Consider the following 18,260-nt stretch of genomic DNA (forward strand, 5'->3'; position numbering starts at 1 on the left):
TCGGCCTCGGAGTGATCCTGAAATGCCTTCCGCCCCGCGCACTGTGTGGTGGGCCCTGACCCGGAGCAGAACTACGTCCCCAGAATCAGGGGCCTTTATCTGGACCAGAAGAGAAACATCTAGATCTGAGAAGGGTGGCAGCGTCGAGACTCAAATTGAGCAACTTCAGAGGAAAGAGGCAGAAACACCTGCACCTGCCAGGTGCAGAGCAGCCCCGGCTTTTTTCACTGGCCAAAGGGCCTCCAGAGAAAACCCTCAAAGGCTGAGGTAATCAATATTCTGGAATACCTGAGAGCTAGCCCTGGCACCACAGACACATTGGTAGGGAAGTTCTGAGAATACTTAAGGGAAGGTAGCCCAGCACCAAACCCAAACCCATTCGAATAATAAATGGAGAAGAAGTTTGCAAAGGAAAATGAAAGAAGTTGCATTCAGCAAAGTAGGAGGAAAACCAAAAGTATGTGAAGAGTTGAGGGTTGACCTCATTCTTTCATTTCTCAACAGGTACTGAGCACCCACGATGTGTCAGACCATGGTGCACATGCTAAATATATAAAGGGACACACTGAGGCTAGACCTCAGCATGAGGGGCTGTGGTTAAAGAGCAGTAAGTGGTACAGGGTAGCACCCGGTAAGCGGGGCTGGGATTAATCCTCAGAAGAAAAAAAAAAAGTTACTCCTCAGGGTTTGGAGTCAAGAAAGGCAGGGAGTGACTTCCTCACAGAATGGGCTTTATGGCTTCTGTTACCATCCCAGCCCCCAACCCCTTGTCCTGACTTGCCTTTACTTCTCCTCCACTTCCCAGCTTCCCAGAGGCACTCAGTCGCCCTGACTTGGTAATTCCTGCTCCTGGTGGCTGCTGCTCCGAGTGGTGAACAGGGCACTGCTGGCAGTGCTAAAGCAGGCTAAGCGGGACCCTTAGTACTGGGGTTGGACCCCTTGGTACTGGGCCCAACCTCTTAGAACTTGGGGGTGTCCCCATCAAGAAGGTTTGACCAGAACCCTAAATCCCTAGGGTTGGAAGCTGAAAATGCCCGAGAGTGACATTTAATTATGGAAAAAGATGGTGAGTGAAAAAGATGGAAAACTGAAAGACAGAGAAAGACAAAGATTAAGTGACAGGAAGAGAAATAGAGACAGTGGGGAAGAGCATAAGGGACAGAAACAGAGCCTGAGGGAGAGAGATATTGAGAAGATAACGAAGGAGAGATGGAAAGTCTGAAGAGAGGGAAATAGAGGCAGAGAGAGAGAGTGAGAGAGAAAGTGACTAAAGGGACACAGGGACCAGAAATGAGAGACAGGAGTAGAGCAGTGGAGATAACTAAGGACCGAGCAAGAAAGAGAGGAGAAGAGTAGAGGAGATACTGACTGAGAGACAGGGACAGAGACACAGACACAGAGAAATAAACAGAAACAGACTAAGACACAGAGAGAGACAGAAAGGAAGATATCCAGAGAAACAGGAGGAGGTGGAGAGACAATTAGAGACAGAGACAAGTTAGACAGGAAGAGACTGAGGGAGGAGGGCACAGTGAGACAAACAGTGAGAAGCAGAGACAGGTCAGGGTCTGAGGTCCAGAGAGAGACATGAAGCAAGGCACCCAGTCCAGGAGCTGAGCAGAATTTGAGCCAGAAGCTGATTTGCAGGGGGAGGAGAGGAGCATAAAGAGCCATATTTCTTTGACATTTAAAATAACAATATTCACGATGAGAATAATCACTTATATTCACATAACTCTTTGTCTGTAACAAAGCACTTTTAGTTGGGAGTGAGGACGTTTGCAGACACAAGTCAGTTTTATGCAGAACAGGTGCTAAATCTGAATTGCTGGGAATTTCCTCTTTCAAAACAAGCTTTCTCTTGTCCAATAAGTGTATACATCCAGGACTGAGGTGGCCACACAGGGAATGGTGAGGATGTGGGGCTCAGACCCCACCCCTAACCTGGCTCTTCTTTGCCAGACCAAGCCAGGTCTGCAGCTGCTGGAAGATGTTCTGTGGTGAGGTGGAGAGAATTTGGACAGTCAGACTCCAGCACTTGTAGAGAGCAGGAACATGCAAATTAGTATGCAAGTGACAATGCAAATCACCCAGAGCTTTTTCTCTCTTACCTGGCGTGCTAGGCGGAGGCTGGGGGAGTCTGAGGGTCTCTCAGGTGCCATGTCCAAGCAATGAGAAGCACTAGGGATGAGAAGGGCTGACTCTGAGGGTCCCAAAGGCTGTGTTATACTTAGCACATGCCAGGGGTCTATATCCCCTGGAAAGAAAGGAGAGAATGGTGTGTTGAGCTAGGGCCAGGTAGACACTAAGGAGTCAGGTTCTGATAGCATGCTCACCATTAACAAACAGCACTTGGGTGGCCCCTGGGGTCTGGCCACCATAGTAGGAGTTCGTCTGGGACACAGCCTGGGCTATGGATGAGGCTGAAAACCCGAACACCTGCTCACATAGCTCTAGTTTGGAAGGCAGAGCTGGGAGCTGGGAGAAAGGGCATCCAGGGACCTCACAGGTGACATCTGTGGAGAGAGGTATCCATAAGTGTGGAGTACATAGCCATCCCCCTACCTCTTTAATAATCATTTACAGAGCTCTCCCCACTGATGACCAAGACAGCTCTAGACCCTCCTTTCAATGAGTTCACGGTCCTGTCAGAGACATACTCAGCCCCAGACAGCGATGGCCCAGAATGATCAGGGATGTTATGGACAAAGGCCTGGAGTAGGGGTGGGGCCGTCTCAGAGGGAGCACAGTGGGCTCAGGGACAGCATCCTGCAAGGGATAAGACCTTAAGGAATTAGCTGGTGTGAGGCAAACAAAGAGAGAAAAGAGGAAACCGCATGTGCAAAGGTCTAGAGGTGAGAAGGAGCCTGGAGTGCTGAAAGCACAAATTGGACACCTGCTTAATATCCATAGCTCCCCTGTGCTTTCAGGGTAAATCTAACTTCTCAGCCTCACATTAATTCATTCCTTCCTTCACCATTTATTTGAGCACCTACCATGTAGTCAGATATATGTTGAACAATATATTGGGAACATAGTGACAACAAAACAGCCCCAGGCTTTGCTGTCACAGGACTTACCATCCAGAGGGGAGACAGGCAATAAAGAATGTATGATAAGACTGTGGAAAGTGCTAAGGAGAAGAACACGGAGCTAATGGGGTAGGGGGCAGGGAGGCAGACTTATCTTGAGAGATCGTGCCCCCCTTCCTGAGGAGGGGACATCCTGTGTTGAGACTTGGAAACGAGTAAATTGTGTGAAGAGGGGAAAATAAGTAATCCAAGAAAATGCCTGAGGATTAGGAAGATTGGTGTATCGGGCAGGGGGTGTCAAAATATGCAAAGCCCTGTGAGGGAGTTGCATTGTATCGGTGAAGGGAAGGCCTAGAGACCAGAGAAGAGGCTGTGTCAGGAATCCAGGCAGGAGAGCATGGGGACCCCTACCAGGACAGCAGAGGTGGGAAGAGAAAGGGGTTGGGTGAACTACCGAGTTGTCCAGGATAAACAGTGGGCAAGACTCAGTGATTGACAAGCTATGGGGATGACAGGAAGGAGGCATGCAAAGCACTGTTAGGGTTTCTAGCCTGGTAACTGGAGAGGGTAGGGCCATTCCTGGGACAGGCACATAGATGAAGAGCAGATTGAAGGGACAATCACTCATGTTGAGGGCTAAGTGTGTGAGTGAGAAGGTACGTGAGGGTCAAGCACACATGCACACTCTAGTACGGCTGTTCACCCCACACCCCACACCTGCAGGTTAAACGAGGCCCAGCAGTCCGGCTAGTTGTCCTATGGAAATGAAAACGAGTCCAGACTACCTGTTAGATAGCTTGTCTGGGCAAAGCACAGAATGTATGTTTTGGGGGTGAGGGTTAGTCCAGTCACTCACAGTAGCCAAACTCGGTACAGGTCTGGTACAACCACTGCCGGTCGCCAACGCCGGCCACTTGGGGTTCTGTGACCTTCAGCTGTGCCACTGTCTCTGCTCGAGAAAAGCTTAAACACTTCTGGCCCAGGCTGTGTGTGACAACCTAGGGGACAATATACATACATACATACATACATTCCTCCCTTCCTCCCATCAAGCCAGAGCATAGAGCCATAGATCCCTACAAGTCAAAAGTCAGAAGTCAGAAGAGTGAGTCCCTGAGTTCTCCTGGGAGTCAGTCGTCAGAGGTGGTGGGGACCTAGGTCCCTGTGCGTTAGAGATTAAGGTACTAGATGACCAAGAACATCTTACCTGTGAGATCTTGGACATGTGAGAATATCTTAGATCTCAGTTTCCTCAGCTGTGCCTACCTCGAACTATTGTGAGAATTCAATGAAATAATAAATGTGAAGCACACTGCACACTACTTGGTGCAGACAGCGCTGGAAAAGTGACAGCTGGATTGTAGCTGTGGATTCCGAGGCTGGGAGCCCGGTCTCTAGGAGAACTGTGTCCCCAAGGCTACCTTTTTTCATTCTATAAATACTAATTGAGAGCTTGCCGTGTGCTAGACGCTTTTGCAGGCTCCAGGAAGAGGCCAGAACAAGGTAGGCAAGCTAGATAGTAAGCATAGTCGTTAACATTTGCATACGGTGTGCCAGGCTCCCTGTTGAGTGTTTTCCATGCCCCTACTTCATTTCACCTCCGAGGTCCCTGAGATGTCATACCCATTTTACAGATGAGGAAACTAAGGTGCAGAAGGCTTTACGCTTGCGGAAGATCACACAGCGGAGGTGGAGCAGGAACCCTTGTCTGCCGACGCCTGGCGGTGCTCAGGGGTGCTCACCTGCACTGCCCGACGAAGCCCGCGGTAGGGCGCAGGCCTGCTGCAGTTGTCCCGGTCCCCGAGGAGGAGTCCGCAGAGCTGTCGCACACTCAGCGGCGCTCCCGCTTGCCCGTCGTACTGCACCGCCCCTCCCACGAGTGCCTGCAGCGCCCCCAGAAGCTCTGCCTGGTCCGCAGCGCGCCCCAGGGACCCACATGCGCCCAGCTCCGCTCGCAGCGCTGCCTGAGCCGAGCCGCCCGCGCGCAGCCGTCGCTCCACCTCCGCAAAGGCTGCGGACGCAGCAGCCCGGCACTGTTGGGAGCGAGAGGCAGCGTTGGCGAAAACTCGGACCCTGGCCCCGGCCTTTCCCTTTCCATGACCTGCATCCTCCCCGGGCTCCCACACTTTCCCGGCGCCAGATTCATCCCGGGGGCAGTTGAACGCCACTCAGACCCGAGGCCCCGCCCTCTTCCGGCTCCTCCTCCGGGTCGTCCCCCAGGCCCCGCCCCACAGTGGAACAGCCTCCTGATAGGGTGTTCTGTCCCCAGGCCCCGCCTCCGTATCAGCCCCGCCCCTGTTGGGTCTCCTCCCTTCTTGGTACCCGGACCCATCTTCAGCTCCCGCCTTCTTCCCAAATCCACCCATCTCTCGGGGATCCCAAGTCCCTCAGACCCCGACACCTTGCAAGCTTCAACCTTTTCTTTTGGCCCCCATCCTCAAGGCCTCTTCTCTCTCCCTATCCCCCTCGGACTGGGTCCCACATCCTACCTCCGGGGATCCGCCAATCGCAGTGTTCATTAGGCTTCTAGACACCACCTAAAAGTCCGACCGCCGGAGAGTATCAGGTGACTCCGACCACTGAGGCCCTCCTCCCCACCCGGACCCACCGCCCGCCATCCTTACGTCATTATACTCGGAGAAATCCAGTATGGCCCGCACCGGAGCGGAAGAGGCGACGGAGGCGAAAATGAGATGGGGAAACTGAGGGAAGAGAAGTTGTCAGCCTGGGGGCTTAGGGACTGGGATCCCATATCTTCCTGCCCCTGTGTCACTCACTCGTTGTGTGATCTTAGGCAAGCCCCTACCTTCTATACACGGGACTCCCGTGAAGGCAGATTGTAGGAAGCTCTTCTGGGCGGAAAGGAGGGTGTGGGAGGAGGGAGTGTGGTGGGCAGGTATTCTATTATCTGAGTTGGGGACCCCGGAGTCCAAGTTCCCTCCCCCCAGTCCTCTCAGAGGGGTCCCGGGACCTTCAGCCTGGCCCAGGCAGCCAGGGAGCCGGCATAGGAGCCTCCGAAGCAGAGCCAGGGGCTGGAGAAGGAGACGTTGAAGAGGCGGGAGAGTGCGAGGCGGGCAGAGACCACATCGGCCAGCCTAGGGTCAGAGGGGAGGCTGGGTCAGTCCCCATCACTGGGAATCCCTGAAGATTCCCCCATTGTATAGGCGGGAATGGAGAGTGGAGGGAGTCTGGCCAGAAGCTAGGGCTCTTTTCTCATGATGTATTTCTGAGGACTCCCCATGCCCACAAACTCATTTCTACATGAGTGCCTAGGTCAGGGGAGACCCATCTGGAAAGCCTCCACCATTCTCTTCCAGACTAGGTGGGAGAGGAAAAACCTCCAAGGCAGTTTGGGTGAAAATCTAGCCTGTAGGAGAGATCAGAGAGTTAACTGGGGAGCCAGAGCCAATCAGACCTTGTGGCCACTGCAAAGCTTTTGTCTCTACTCTGAGTGTGATGAGAGACATGTGAGGGATTTGAGCCGGGAGAGAGGTGATCTGGTTTATGCTCTAATGATCACTCTGCTTCATCTGGAGAATAGACTGGAGGGATCAAGGGCAGAAACAAGGAGACCAGTGAGGAGGCTGTGTCATCCAGGTAAGAGATGCTGGTGGGCTGGACCAACAGGCCATAGTGAGACAGCAAAACGTAAGAATACAGTGGAAGGGGGGATTGGGGGAAAGGGAAGGAGAGAGACCCAGAGATGGGGAAAGAAAGAACAGGGCACTGAAAGACAGAGGCAAAAACATGGGACCAGAGACTCAGAGGTCAACTTCGGGCAGTGGAAGAGAGAGACACAGATGCAGAGATGCCAAAACACAGACATCCTCAGTGCCATGACCCCAAACACTTTCCCGATCCCTACTCACGCATGGCGGCTGGACAAGAAGCGGAGCTGGGCCACGTCGAGCCCCTCAGCGGGTATACTCAGGCCATAAAATCTATGTTCCAGACCTATCACCAGGGCCCCCCAGACTGGGGCCAGGGTTGCAGGGTGCCCTGTGAAGAGTCCAAAGGGGGTGTGTGTGAAGTGGGTGTCAACTCCTGCAACCTTCAGACCTCATAGCACTGCAATATGCAACTCCCCTTCCTGGCCTCCACCAATTCCTCAGCTATGTCTCTCCTCACCCTTGCATCTTACCTCTCATCACTGAGCCAGGTCCAAGGCTGCCTTCGCCTCCCAGATGCAGGAATACAGGCCCATCCTGGCTGGTCCAATGTTGGTCATTTACCCAATACCGCTAAGAGGTAGGATGGGGAAGAAGAAATGGGATTGTGAGAGTTCTGACCTGTTCTTTATTCCCTGTTCGCTCCAGTCTCTCTCCCTAATGGATCTCTGTATACTTATAGTATCTGAAATAGGTTTGTTTATTTACGTGTTCATTTCTCTCCTGTTTGTCTCCTCATCTAGAATGTAAGATCTACAAGAGCAGATATTTTTGTCAGCTTTTCCACTCTTATATCCCCAGGGTCAAGAGTAGTGGCTAACACTTGGTAGGCACTTGCAGTATACTGAAATAATAATTGTAGAATAAGTAATGAATGCAGATGGATTTAGGAATAGGGCCTACGTGAGATGACCTCTGGAGACTGTGGATAGAGTAGGTGTGAAAAATGGTAAATCTGTTCATTCATTCAGTAGATATCTTCAAGTGCCTATTGTGAGCCAGGTCTGGTTCCAAAGACGGTCCAGATTTTTGCTCCATACTGAGACTTGGTGGTGGGTTTAGTGTTTAATCTGAAGGATGTGGGGGCGGTGTTGAGGGGCAGTGAGGGAGTGAGAGTGAATGACAGGGAAAAGGAAAGACTGAAGGACAGGACCTGAGGGACAAAAAAAGTGGGAGGCTGAAGAAAGGAAGGGGAGACTAGGGGCTAGAGGGCAAATCCAAAAAACAGAGGGGCTAGACTAAAGGGCCATAAGGGATTCTGACAGCAGGCATCGGATAAGACTGAGGGGGAGAGGGATGTGGAGACAGAGGTGTAGAGATAGGAATGGAAAGCAGAGACTGAGGGGCAGGGTAGGGAGACTGAGGAAGGGGGCAGGGGACACAGTGGACTCCCCTTCTCCAGGCCTCACCTGCAGGAAGGATCGTCTGTCAGAGGCATTGAAGGGGTCCAGTGGCTGGTCCAGCCACCGCTCTTTTGGGAGGGCCACACCTCCCTGGTCCAGGCTCAGGCCCAGGCCAGAGCTCTCCTGAAACCGCTGAATGTGCTCACCTAGGCGCCTAAGGAGGGAAGCTGTGGGACGTGGAGGGGAAAGAGTCAGTCCAGGCCCCCTTAGGAGCCCCTGCCTGACCCTCAGGATCCTCCTACCTGGAGCTGAGGACCCCCAGAGGGAAATCATGAGCAGAGGGCCCAGCCACGGGACAGGCCCAATGGCCATGCCGTCCAGTCCTCCGTGCAAGGGCTCTAGGTGCTGTGTTCTCCCCGCTCACTCAAGACTTCAGCTAACATTCCCAGGGCTGGCCTTCAAATTTATAGTCTTTGATCAGGAGCTCAGGTTTCTTTTCTGACTCCTGTCCTGGGACAGGTCAAGCTTCTGTTGGAACCACTAAAGCGAGGAAGGGACGCCAGAGTCTGTATATAGAGACCTGCTGGTGTGTCCCCTGGATATCCAATTACTTCTCTCTCTGCTCCCGATTTTCTCCTCTCTTGCCCCCTGATCTCCCTCCCCTCTGGCCCTCAGTCTCCCTGCCTGCGCCTCAGTCTCTTCTTTCCTTCAGTCACCACTTCTTTCTACCTCAGGACCCCCTCTTGCCCTCTTCCTCTCTCTGCCCTCAGCACACTTTCAGTCCCCCTCAGTTGCCCCAACACTCAGTCTGTCCCTCTCTTTGTTTCTCGCTTCTCTTTCAGTCTTCTCTCTACTTCAGTCTCTCTCTCATTTAGTCTCACCATGTCTATTTTCCAGTCTCCCCCTTTTCTGCCCCTCATCAACCCCACCCCCAACCTTCTGACCCACAATCTCACCACGTTCCTTACAGTCCTTAGAACACTTTGAATATCTCAGGCTTGCTCCTGCCTCAGAATGCTTGCTTCTGCCGTTCTCACTCTGTGGATTCCTATTTCTCCATAAACACTCATGTCATGCTCCCTCACCTCAGTCAGATCTCTATTCAAAGGTCAGACAGGTCTTCCATGGTCAGCCCTTTACAAATTGTCAAACCTGTAGGTCTCCTTTATTCTTTACTCTTCTTCATAGCAACTTATCACTATCAGAAGTATACATATTTTATATGGTTCATCATCTGTCTCCCAGACTAGAAAGTAAGCTCCATGGGGCTATGGATTTTCATCTCTTTTGTCCATTGCTAAATGTTGGGTCCTTACTACAGTGTACATAGTGGGCAATCAATAAGTGTTTGTTGAGGGAATGACTAATACATCAACTAATGTTGCTGGTTCTACTCTAAAAATTTATCCAGAATCCAATGACTTCTCCCCATGTCCAGCACTATCACTTTCTTCTAGCCACCATCATCTCTGACTTGGACTATCAACAAGCCTCTTAGCTTTATCTCTATCTTCAAAACGGACATATTTTACTTCTGGACAATGCACCCTTTTTAATGGTTAAAGCAGATGTATAAGGTATGTTTGATGGGCCACAAGACAGGCTGTTCTAGTTAGCATAAAGTTCACGCCAAATCATGTATAAGTCACAATGACTTCCCCATATCTCAATATATGAGGTGGCAACCTTGTCTGGGTTTGATTTCAGGGTAATGCTTGCCTAGTAAAATGTGTTTGGAAGAGTCTCCCCCTCTTCTACTTTTTGGACGAGTTTGAGAAGGACTGGTCTTAATTCTTCTTTGAATGTTTGGTAGAATTTACCAGTGAAGCCGTCTGGTCCTAGACATTTGTTTGTTGGGAGGTTTTTGGTTACTGATTCAATCTCCTTGTTAGTAATAGGACTGTTCAGATTTTCTGTTTCATCACGATTCAGTGTCGGTAGGTTGTATATTTCTAGGAATCTATTTCTTCTAGGTTGTCCAATTTGTGGACGTATCATTTAGTCTTAGGCAGGCACAAGAAGGTGAAACTTATTGTTATTTTATGTGAAAAGTAACTTTTGTCACATGGCCGGTTAGCTCAGTTGGTTAGAGCGTGGTGCTAATAACGCCAAGGTCGCGGGTTCGATCCCCGTATGGGCCAACTTGTGCTTTTGGCTCTTCACTTACTAAATAATCTTGCTGCAGGCACCTATCAAATTGGAAATAACCTCGCAGACGTAAAATTGGGATTAAATGTTGACTTCATTTGTTCTTCAGCAATGGCACCCACCTTCCTTGTCTCCTCCCCAGGCCCCGCCCCCAGCAAACATAGTCCCAGCAAGAAATGAAATTTAGATGTTTCAGGTTTGACAAAGGTGCATTTTCATCACTCGATACTTGAAATACAAAACCAAAGTTCATTTAAGGAGGGAGCAATGTTGGTAAGGCACAGTCCCTTTGAAAGAGCTGATGGCTGATGTTTTCTGGGAGGGGGCTTAACACAGGCTTTCAGAGGCTAAGTGGGTTGACGTATTCTATGGAAGCATGGTTATTGGGAGGAACTGCTGTTGTTTGGTTGGCACTCAAAGATATGTTTATTGGAGTGAGTGCATCCCTGGCTGGCTCACTTTCAGAAAGCAGGGGTTGACAGTGATTGGTTGTCATACAAAAGTATGTTCACAAAACAATTGTCATGGATAGATTGAATTGGTCTAAATTCAGGTCTGGTGGCTACTTGTCACCACTGCTACAGGACAATCAGTCTTTTCCTAAGTTTATGATTAGTATGTGTTCTCAATATTTTACTTTGGCATAAAGCAAAATTAGTTGTTTAAATATGCAAGTAATGTATAATAAAACACTGATTTTTACTATTAATGACTTTTCATTAATTTTTTAATTACCTTGAGGGTATTATGCTAAGTGAAGATAAGTGAGACAGAAACAGACAAATTTTGTATGATCTCACTTACATGTGGAATCTAAAAAACAAAAACAAAATCAAAATCCAGTTCACAGACACAGAGAACAGATTGGTGGTTGCCAGAGGCGGGGTGTTGGGAGATGGGCTAAATGAATGAAAGGGGTCAAAGGTACAAATTTCCAGTTATTAAATAAGTTATGGGGATGTAAGGTACACCATGGTAGAATAGTTAATCACTTATTATAAAATAAGTTATAGGGATGTAAGGTACACCATGGTAGAATAGTTAATAGCACTGTGTTGAATATTTGAAAGTTGCTAAGAGAATAAATCCTAAAAGTTTTCATCACACAAAGAAATATGTAACAATGTATAGTGATGGATGTTAACTAGACTTATTGTGGTGATCATTTTGTAGTATATACAAATATCAAATCATTACATTTTATACTTGAAATTAATATAAGGTTTATGTCAATTATACCTCAATAAAAATACTGACCAAAAAAGAATTACAATAATAGAATAATAGAAAAACTCTTGTGTATGTAAACGTATGGGGACTCCTTTCTCTGATATGCCCTTTCTTGCACCCACTACTCACCCCTCCCAATTCAGCTCTGACCCAGACACTGACAGGCCTGGATTTCCCTCAATATGCAAAGGCAAGAATCTCTCAGGCCATGTCTTTGCTCATTAGCACATAGTATCTAAAAGGCCAGAGACAGAACCTGGCACTGGATGGACCAATGAAGTGAGTGACATATTCCTTTCTTCTGGTTTTATAAGGCAGTGGAGGACATAGGTTTTTGAACTCAGTTGTGCATTGCCAACAAGGGATGGACTCCTTCTGCATCAGTGGTTTTAAGCTTGAGGAGAGTTACCCTTGGACCTTTTGTGCTTGTATGTTACAGCTGACACAATCCTCTCATATTATCTCATATTATTGTATGGGATACAGAACCCACAGACAGGGAGAGCCGACTGTAAGGAACTTAATCAGCCACAAATTTTGGTATCTGAGGGGGTTTCAGGAACCAGTCTCCGCAGATGCAGATACCAAGGGGTGACTGTATTTAATTATTTTTGTGGCTTGCAATAGATGTTTTATGATGTTTATAAATTAATTCTGTTCCAAACCCTACTTCAGGATTTAATTTCATCTCTGGTTCCAGAAGCCTTCACAGACTTTCAACACAACTCCCCAAATACCCATCTGAAACCTGTTTTAATGAGTTCTGAAACAACCCAGTACCCCAACCCCGAAGTGTCTGGCAGCATCTTACTGACTTGGTAGATTATGTACACCTGGCTCAGTACTTAGCACATAGTAAGTACTCAGGAAAGAAATTTCATTAGTGGAGAGATAGAACTTCTGGTTAAAATACTTCCTTATTAAAACCAATGTCCTGTATTCAAATTCCAAACTCCATATGCTTGCACTAGGGTTTTCCAAATGTACTCCAAGAGGAACTTGTCTCGATATTAACTGTCCTCTGATTCCAAACCTGAAGCCCTTACCTGGGCAATTAGATTCAGTGGGTTTGGAATGGGGCAAAACAGTGTTCTGTAGTGAGTAATAAAACATGTACGTTCCACCTTTGTAGAGTTGTGAGACATGGTTCATGAGGCTGCATTCTCACCACCTCTGTTATACCACTTCCTTTCCTCTTTGGTTTCCACTAAAAGAAGTGTCTTCTCTTGAGCATAGTGAGTTGGGTCTGGAAAAGTATGTATTCCTGTAGCATCATGTGCTTTTTTTTTTTTTTTTTGTCATAATATTCCTCATCTTAATGTAAGTCCATAAGATCAGGGGTGGTTCCGTGTTTCCCTAACCCTGGTTAAAGCGTGGCACAAACTTTGTGATTAGATAAACTAATAAACTAGTGAAAATAAACGTTTTCATTAGTTTTTTCCAAGAAACATTACAAGGATTTGTTTTCTCTCTTTAAAGCTTGGTCCCAGATTTCATGCGTGTAAAATTATTCATAATCTTCCAGGGACTAGGAAGTCTAATTAATTTTAACCCAGTAATACTTGACATGTTGCTTTTAGTAGTCGCGACCGGGATGGCCGAGTGGTTAAGGCGTTGGACTTAAGATCCAATGGACGTGTGTCCGCGTGGGTTCGAACCCCACTCCCGGTAGGCTTCTTTTAGCGGGTGTCTTACCTGAAAATGAAAATTCCTTGTGCAAAGTTGGAAGATAGTACAGCATGTAGATTGCTCTGAACTTCTTTTATCCAATCTGACAGGATCTATCTATAATTGGGTGATTTAGATAATTTAGATATAATGTAAATATTGACATATTTGTATAAAAATCCGCTATCTAATTAGTTGTTTTCTATGTGTTCCTTTTGTCCTTTGTTCCTTTCTTGTATCTCTTTCTTCCTGTCTTTGAAATGTATGAGCATTTTGCATGATTTGATCATATCTCCAGCATTGCCTTATCATTTGTATGTCTTAAAAAAATCATTAGTCGTTTCCCTAGGGTTTTCTATATACAGCTACAATTAATCAAAGTCCACCTTCAAATAAGGTGGAGACTCCTTTCTCTGATATGCCCTTTCTTGCACCCACTACTCACCCCTCCCAATTCAGCTCTCAATATTTTGTTATGCTGCTTCCGGTGCAGTGTAAGAAGCTTGCAATAATATTCTCCCTCCTATATTGTGTGTTATTGTTGTCATAGATTTTGCCTTCATGTATGCTGTAACTGTACAATACGTCAGTACTACTTTTGCTTAATGCAGTCTATCATTTTTAGAGTGATTAAAATTGGGAAAAAGTATTCCTTATATGTACCTCCATTATATGTACAGAAATGAATATTCATTCTTTTGTATTCCTTTTTCCTGAAGTCCATCTTATAACATTTCCTATTTTGCAGGTCTGATAGTAATGCACTCTTCAGTTTTTGTTTGTCTGGAAAGACCTTTATTTCTTCTTCGCTTTTGGAAAATATTTTTTGCTTTTTTTTTTAGCCTCTCATCACTTTAAAATGTCATTCCGTTATCTTCTGGTATACTTAATTTCTGATAAGTCTGCTGTTTTAGATAGATAGATAGATAGATGATAGATAGATAGATAAATGATAGATAGATAGATAGATAGATAGATAGATAGATAGATAGTTAGATAGATAGATAGATGGCTTGGAATTCTCTGACCTTGGAGCTGAGGTTTGATGTACAGGTTTCCTCTGCTATCGGGAAGTAGAGCATTCCTATAAAGCCTTTCACAAGCTGAATTGGTGTGAAGTGAAGAAGCAGTTACCTTAGGACACTTCTTGCACATGGATGCACAAAATAAATGTAGGTAAAGCGCAGATGCTCACAGACACAGTTCAAAGCTATAGCGGCTTGATGCTGAGATGCTGACTGTAGTTCCTGGGGGAGGAGCTTGGCGGTCCCACCCTTGCTGCTCCTGATGCGCGCTGCCTCTATAATGGCTTTCTACAAAACAGGTACAAACGTAGGTCTTTCCTAAAAATGAAGTGGAAGCAAAGTGAAATTTTGAAAAGTGAGGGACACCTGTATTTCATTATCTTGGGAAAATACTCGGCCATAAACTCTTCAAATATTTTTTCTGCTCTTTTCTCTCTCTCTTCACCTTCTGGGATTCTGATTACGAATATATTAATCAATAATTCTTCAGTGCTCTTTTTTCCTTTTTTTTCTTGGTGTTTCAGCTTGGGTAGTTTTTAGGCTTACCTTCAAGTTTATCACTTCTTTTCTCAGCTCTATAGAGTCTACTAGTTAGTCTATCAAAGGCATTTGATAGACTAACTAGTAGACTAGTTAGTCTTACTGTGTATGTGTGTTTAAATTTAACATATTTATTGGACTTCTAGTTTGCAACAATCTACTGAAATGTGTCATCTGTTTATGTGTTGGGGTAACGTGGGGACCTACTACTTTCCATTGGCATCTGAAATGGGTGCGGTCTCGAGGGACTAAGCCTGTAACCTGTGGGATCTGATGCTATCTCCAGATAAATAGTGTCAGAATTGAGTTAAACTGTAGGACACTCAGCTAGTGCTGTAGAATTGCTTGGTGGGGGGAAAACTCCCATGTAGTTGGTGGCCAGAAGTGTCAGATGCAGTGTTCTTGTGCGAGTAGTGAAGGAGACACACAGGAGGAAAAACAGGTTTTTTTCTAATGCACTTCTCAGCCACAAATTCACCCTTTTAGACTACTGTTTGAAAAGGGTTCTGGGCCTTTTAAACATTTATTTTCTTGTGCCAGCTGGCACTGAAATTTTGTCAGTAGAGGGTGCAGGAGAGACACAGTAGGAGGAAAGAGTTTTGCTTTCTGGTTCCAGGAGCTCCTGCAGCCATCTGCATCTCCAGCATCCAGCTCCATTCTACTGACTTCCAAAATAGTAGAGAAAAGAAACTGGATATTCACAAATCCATTCACAAATATTTATTGACCACATCATGTGTGGTAAATATTCCAGGATGCAAAAAAGAATTAAGACTGTTTGTGGGAATCATACAAAATAAAAAACAGTGGTTTCCAGTAACTGCTGTAGCTCTCATTGCAAACTCTCAGATGGTAAAGTCATTGATTAGATACAAAATATCCAATGATTTGCAAAGCAAATCACTGATAATCTCATTGCATATGAGAGGGGCATTGTCATCTGATGAGAATTCTGAACTGTTTGGTGTCCAAATAATAATTTACAGTGCTTCATTCATGCCATGTATGGAATGATTTTTCATGCAACTTTTTACATAGCCCATCCAGTCTTTCCCTCTCTTCTTTGAAAATTTCCAGTGCCTGCCACCTTCAGAAACCACATCTATAAAGTAAACATCAGGCTCTTAGTTTTCCACATCATACAGCAATTGAACAACACGGGTTTGATCAAGGATCAATTCCCCAAACTGTGTTCAACAAAATGAGGGCTAACACTTTTCAAAATTATAAAACCTATGGAGATAGCCCCGCCAAATTGCAATCCAGGATCTTTTGTTTACTAAGCATGCTCTTTAACCAGCCAACCCACAGAGCCCTCTTGAACAGAAAAAGAAAAACAGGTAAAGAAATATAGTGTGAGAAAGTTTTCATTTTCACATACTAAGAATTGCATTGGAGAAGAATACACATATTTTTTGAAGTAAAGAACAAACAACTTCTTTGGAATATGACACTGCCATGGTGCCTGCTTCAAAGAACCACATCTTTGGCAAGCTGATCACACTTTACTGATGTTGCTACATCAAAAACCGCAAGAAGATGGGAGAGTTAACAAATAATATCACATAAGAAGTAAGTTAATTTTTCTAGTAGTCATATTTTAAGAAGTAGAAATAAACAAGTGGAATTAATTTCAATGTTTTAACTCCAAATATTATCATTTCAACATGCAATCAATAAAAAAATTAATGAGATATTGTACATTCTTTTTTAAAAAAACTAAATTTTAGAAACGTGTTAATGGGTATTTTTTTGGACAGGGCACTTCTACAACATTCTGGGGGAAAGGAAAAATTACTCACTTCACAGTATAATCTCTGTAGATTATTTGGGGGGGGGCAGGGACGTTCCCAATACGCAGAGTTTTGAAAAAACCTAACTTATCTCCTTTAAGTCCAAGAGTGATTTATTATATCAAAGGTCTTTTTGTTTATTTGAGAGGGAGTTTGAAATGGGCGTCTTTCTAAAACAAGCTTCCACCACCAAAAAAAAAGTATTCAATGAAACTTACATGTTTATAAAAGAGAAAAACAAACCAAAAATCTTGAGAGTAGAAAAGTCGGTTACCTTGGCTGATTAAAGCCTAGTGGAATAATACTAAAGTTGTGAGCGTCTCCATATAGATGTTCTATTTTTTTTTTCTTCTACCGTGGAAGTTCCCTGTTGATGTTAGCTGGAAAAAGTGGGTAATAAAATACAACGCACTAGTCCAGTGCTGCTTAAAGTATGGTCGGCGGAATAGCAGCAGAAGCATCACCTTGCTAAAAATTCATGGGCTGCATCCTAGTACCAATATAGAATCTCTGGGGGGGGGGGGGGAGCGGGGTGAAGCCTAGAAAACTGGGCTTAATACTTTTTCTTAGCGATTCTTCTCCGCGCTAAGTTTTGAGAAGCATTTACATCAGGAAGTTCCAAATCCTTTGGACCTTTCTTCTCTCCCCACCCCGCTCCCCTTTTAAGTCGGTAACAGCCCAACAGATGATGTATCAAACGAGGTCTAGACGCGTGGCAGGTTCATTCTTTCGGTTGCCGGCACCCCTCACAACGCACACTGTCCAGAGTCAATCAACTTTTGTAAGATAAATACATGAATACCAACAAATGAAAGTCTCCTTTGCATGTTTTTGTTCCTTTCCCAGCTTCACCTTGATTTCCTTCCCAGGCTCCTCCACTCGGCCCCAAGCGTCTGAAGTCACGCCCCAGGAACACCTAGAAAGGAGATCCAGCTGTTGAAAGAGACACCACCCCCAAACTGCCACTTTCCTCTTCTCCTTTGACACCGTCGCCCTTTTCTTGTCTGTTTAACTTTTGTCCAGGATCGCTTACAACTCGGAACACTTTCTTAGTCTCAGTCTTCGGCGGTGAGGCTGCCGCGCTCTTCTAGTTGAGATCCGGAGCTGGGCGGGGAGATAAGAGTCTGAATAGCTTTCTCGGGTGTCAGGGCAGATCTTTGCCAAGATCGCTGAATTGAGGGCCTAAGGGGGACGCTATGATTTCGTTTGTCCACAGAAGCGTCTTTCCTGCTTCAGTTTCTCCAGTTGATGTCCCTTCTTTTTCCTCTAGGACCGATGCTCAGAGACAGAAAGTGTGCAGGGGAAGAGCCGGAAGAGTGAGAGCCCTGCCCAATGGGGGAAAAATTAATGAAGAAAATACTGGTCAGACTTTGTTTCTTTTCTTTGACACTTCTTTGATCTTTAAAAACTAATATATACTTCACATTCTATAATATTCACATAAAAGTGTACAATTCAATGTTTTTGAGTATATTCCCAGAGTTGTGAAACCATCACCATTATCGAGTTTCAAAACATTTCCATCACCCGCAAACCAACTCTGTACCCTTTCCCCAGCTCTTGGCAACTACTACTGCCGCTGTGGATTTACCTATTCCGGACATTTCATATAAATGGAATCATACAACGTATGGCTTTTTGTGTCTGGCTTCTTTCATTTAGCATGAAGTCTTCAAGTTTCACTCATGTGGTAGCATGTATCAGAAATTCATTCCTTTTTATGGTCAAATAATATTCCGTATTTAATTTTTTAAAGTTGTCTTTCTAAAGACCTTTCCGTCAACTCCCCTTCTCAGTATCATTAAAAGAAACG

At 45.7% G+C, this 18,260-nt stretch overlaps 1 protein-coding gene and 2 non-coding genes across 3 annotated transcripts; 2 read left to right on the forward strand and 1 right to left on the reverse strand.

Moving 5' to 3' along the window:
- Nucleotides 1-1,926: 1,926 nt before the first annotated feature.
- On the reverse strand, nucleotides 1,927-8,415 carry PRSS16 (serine protease 16). The gene is made up of 12 exons (XM_007179047.3): nucleotides 8,346-8,415; nucleotides 8,110-8,270; nucleotides 7,174-7,273; nucleotides 6,902-7,031; nucleotides 6,004-6,127; nucleotides 5,657-5,734; nucleotides 5,522-5,569; nucleotides 4,775-5,065; nucleotides 3,889-4,030; nucleotides 2,337-2,516; nucleotides 2,112-2,257; nucleotides 1,927-1,995 (listed from the first exon to the last, which is right to left on the reverse strand). Exons 1-12 carry the CDS (start codon nucleotides 8,413-8,415, stop codon nucleotides 1,927-1,929), a joined length of 1,539 nt encoding a protein of 512 aa, XP_007179109.1.
- A 1,695-nt stretch (nucleotides 8,416-10,110) lies between these two features.
- Nucleotides 10,111-10,184, forward strand: TRNAI-AAU (transfer RNA isoleucine (anticodon AAU)). The gene has a single exon. It is a non-coding gene; the product is annotated as a tRNA-Ile (tRNA).
- Nucleotides 10,185-13,009: 2,825 nt separating this feature from the next.
- On the forward strand, nucleotides 13,010-13,092 carry TRNAL-UAA (transfer RNA leucine (anticodon UAA)). The gene has a single exon. It is a non-coding gene; the product is annotated as a tRNA-Leu (tRNA).
- Nucleotides 13,093-18,260: the final 5,168 nt, after the last annotated feature.

This window comes from Balaenoptera acutorostrata, chromosome 10, assembly GCF_949987535.1.
Source record: "Balaenoptera acutorostrata chromosome 10, mBalAcu1.1, whole genome shotgun sequence".
Lineage (NCBI taxonomy): Eukaryota > Metazoa > Chordata > Mammalia > Artiodactyla > Balaenopteridae > Balaenoptera > Balaenoptera acutorostrata.

Excerpts from the sequence above, each read along its gene's own strand:
- PRSS16 (XM_007179047.3), bottom strand. The coding sequence starts at position 8,415 with ATGGCCATTGGGCCTGTCCCGTGGCTGGGCCCTCTGCTCATGATTTCC. Across the intron at positions 8,271-8,345 it reads CTGGGGGTCCTCAGCTCCAG|CTTCCCTCCTTAGGCGCCTA; the intron begins GTAGGAGGATCC and ends CACGTCCCACAG. Across the intron at positions 5,066-5,521 it reads CGATTGGCGGATCCCCGGAG|TGCCGGGCTGCTGCGTCCGC; the intron begins GTAGGATGTGGG and ends CGCTCCCAACAG.